This window comes from Mus pahari, chromosome 19 (genome assembly GCF_900095145.1).
Source record: "Mus pahari chromosome 19, PAHARI_EIJ_v1.1, whole genome shotgun sequence".
Lineage (NCBI taxonomy): Eukaryota > Metazoa > Chordata > Mammalia > Rodentia > Muridae > Mus > Mus pahari.
This window is the reverse complement of record NC_034608.1, coordinates 947,258-949,665: the sequence shown is the minus strand read 5'-3', so window position 1 is coordinate 949,665 and position 2,408 is coordinate 947,258. Positions and strand designations below refer to the sequence as shown.

Genomic DNA, 2,408 nt, shown 5'->3' with positions numbered 1-2,408 from the left:
CCCCCTTGATCACTAATTTAGAAAATGCCCCACAGCTGGATCTCATGGGGGCATTTCCCCAACTGAAGCTCCTTTCTCTGTGATAACTCCAGCTGTGTCAAGTTGACACAAAGCTAGCCAGTACATATCCTGATACAAATTTTGGACATAACTCAGGCAGTGGTGGCTGTGGCTTGGGAGTAGCACACAACCTTCTCCATTTGACCACACATGTAGGAGGAGAGATAGAGTGTGGATATGAAGGTCCGATGGGGCACAAAGAGGGACCTGCTTTATTTGGAATAACCAGGAGAAGTATTTAAAACATTTAAAATTAAAATTTATTTAAGTGTATGAGTGTTTTCCCTGTATGTATAAATGTGTGTGTGTCTGTGTGTATGTGTCTCTGTGTGTGTGTGTGTGTGTGTGTGTGTGTGTGCACCATGCGTACGCAGGACCCACAAGGCCAGGTGTCAGATCTGACCCAGACAGATGTCACAGCAAATGCAAAGGCCCTGTACAGGGCTGAAGACTCTGAGGGCATTTTGGGGAGAGCTGGTTGAGGTGAGCTGGAGAATTGCTAAAGCCTGGGTCTGGGAGCCGGCTGTGGGGTGAGCTCTGCAGTCATCAGAAGTATGGTGGTAGGACGTTCAGAGGTTATTTCCAGGCAGAAGAAGCTGCTGCGGAATTCCGAGCACAGCAGTAAGGTTCTGAATGGAACTTGGCAAGAAATGTGTGTGGGCCTCGATGCTGCAGATGCAATTGCTCCAGCAGGTGAGATAAAATTAAATCACTTTATTTATAGCATGACAGGCATGGAGCGATGTGCCACCAACTAAGAAAAAGGCAGCAAAACCTAGCAGCCTCTGTATTTTAAATGCATATTCTGTCTTTCTCTCCATTCTCTCTGTTGGTTTTCCTTGTAGGTTCATTGAAGAATGCAACAAAATCATTTTTAAAGAAGTGTGCAAGGCCTGATGGCACATGCCTTTAATCCCAGTCCTTCAGAGGCACAGACAAATGGATGTCTGTAAGTTCAAGATAATCTAGTATTATATCAAGGTCAAGGACAGCCAGGGCTACATAGAGAGACCTTGCCTCAAACATACATACATACATACACACACACACACACACACACACACACACACACACCAAAACAGAAAATAAAGAAACAAAAACAAAACAATACAAACCAAATCAAATCAACCAACTAAAAACAAAAAAGGGGGTGGTGGTGGAGGGGGGAGAGAGAGAGAAAAGAGAAGAAAAAAGAAAAAGAGAAAGGAAAAAGGAACGTTGGTTGGAAGCTTATGGAGTGAGAGAAAGTCACAGGAGATGATCTGAGAAAGAAAGGGATGGGAAAACCCAAGTCCCTTTGCCAGTGGACATTTGCAAGTAGGGTCCTCAGGGGCCAACCAGCTGTCTGGGGTTAGGACTTTATACATACTTCTTTGCTAACATTACTACCTCCTAAACATTGTTCATGACCAGAGAGATGGCTCCATGAGTAAAAGCACCTGCCTTGCAAACCCAAAGGCTGAAACTGGATGCCCAGAACCCACGTAGAAAAGCCAGATTCTGTGGTGGGATGCATGTGAAATCCTACTACTCCTACAGCAAGATGAGAGGCAGAGTTAGGAGTTCGAGGCCAGCTTAGTCTCCAGGACAGCTAGGACGATGTAGAGAGACTACTGTCCCAAAACACAAAAAGAGAAAACATTTTAAGGGAGGGGGGGCGGCTTGAGAAATGGCTCAGTGGCTAGAAGCACTGGGGGCTCCTCTGGAGGACCCAGGCTCAATTCTATCACTTAGAAGCTTGTGAACCAGCTAGGCTGGAGTACACGACGACATGGCGGAAACAAGAGTGTGCCTCAACAAGGTGGAAACAGAGCCAGCTCCTGACAGTTATGATCTCTACAAGCACATACACACATTGTTGTAATTGTGTATATGGGTTTGATATGGGGGCCGGAAGTCAACCTTGGGTGTTGGTCCTTGCCTTGGTCCCCATTTGAGATGGGGTCTTTTTTGTTTGCTGCCGTGTACTCCAGGCTAGCTGTCCCACAGGCTTCCAGGGATTCTCGTTTCCATCTCCTATCCTACTGCAGGAGTGCTCAGATCACAGACCCATGCCACCTTCCTCGGCTTGTGTGGATTCCAGAGATGTGAACTCATGATCTCACACTTGTGAGGTAGGGGCATCTCCCCAAGCCCACGGAATGATTCATGCCCTAGAGAAGTAATTCCCTCCTTCTTCTCTCCCCTTAATCTGCTTCCTGACCCTGGATTTGCCTTCTAGGTGTCTCAAATAGACTGGAGGCATGCTAACCACGTCCTGTGAGGTCTGCTTTCTTTCTTTCTTTCTTTCTTTCTTTCTTTCTTTCTTTCTTTCTTTCTTTCTTTCTTTCTTTCTTTCTTTCTTTCTT

General features: G+C 46.0%; 1 protein-coding gene across 1 annotated transcript in view; it reads left to right on the top strand.

Moving 5' to 3' along the window:
* Positions 1-932: 932 nt before the first annotated feature.
* The window catches only part of Lair1 (leukocyte associated immunoglobulin like receptor 1), a 59,267-nt gene continuing 57,791 nt past the window's right edge, over positions 933-2,408 (top strand). The window contains exon 1 of the mRNA XM_029531932.1: positions 933-1,009. Within this exon, the coding sequence (XP_029387792.1) occupies positions 964-1,009 (46 nt within the window). The 5' untranslated portion in view covers positions 933-963. The remainder of the gene's footprint in view (positions 1,010-2,408) is intronic.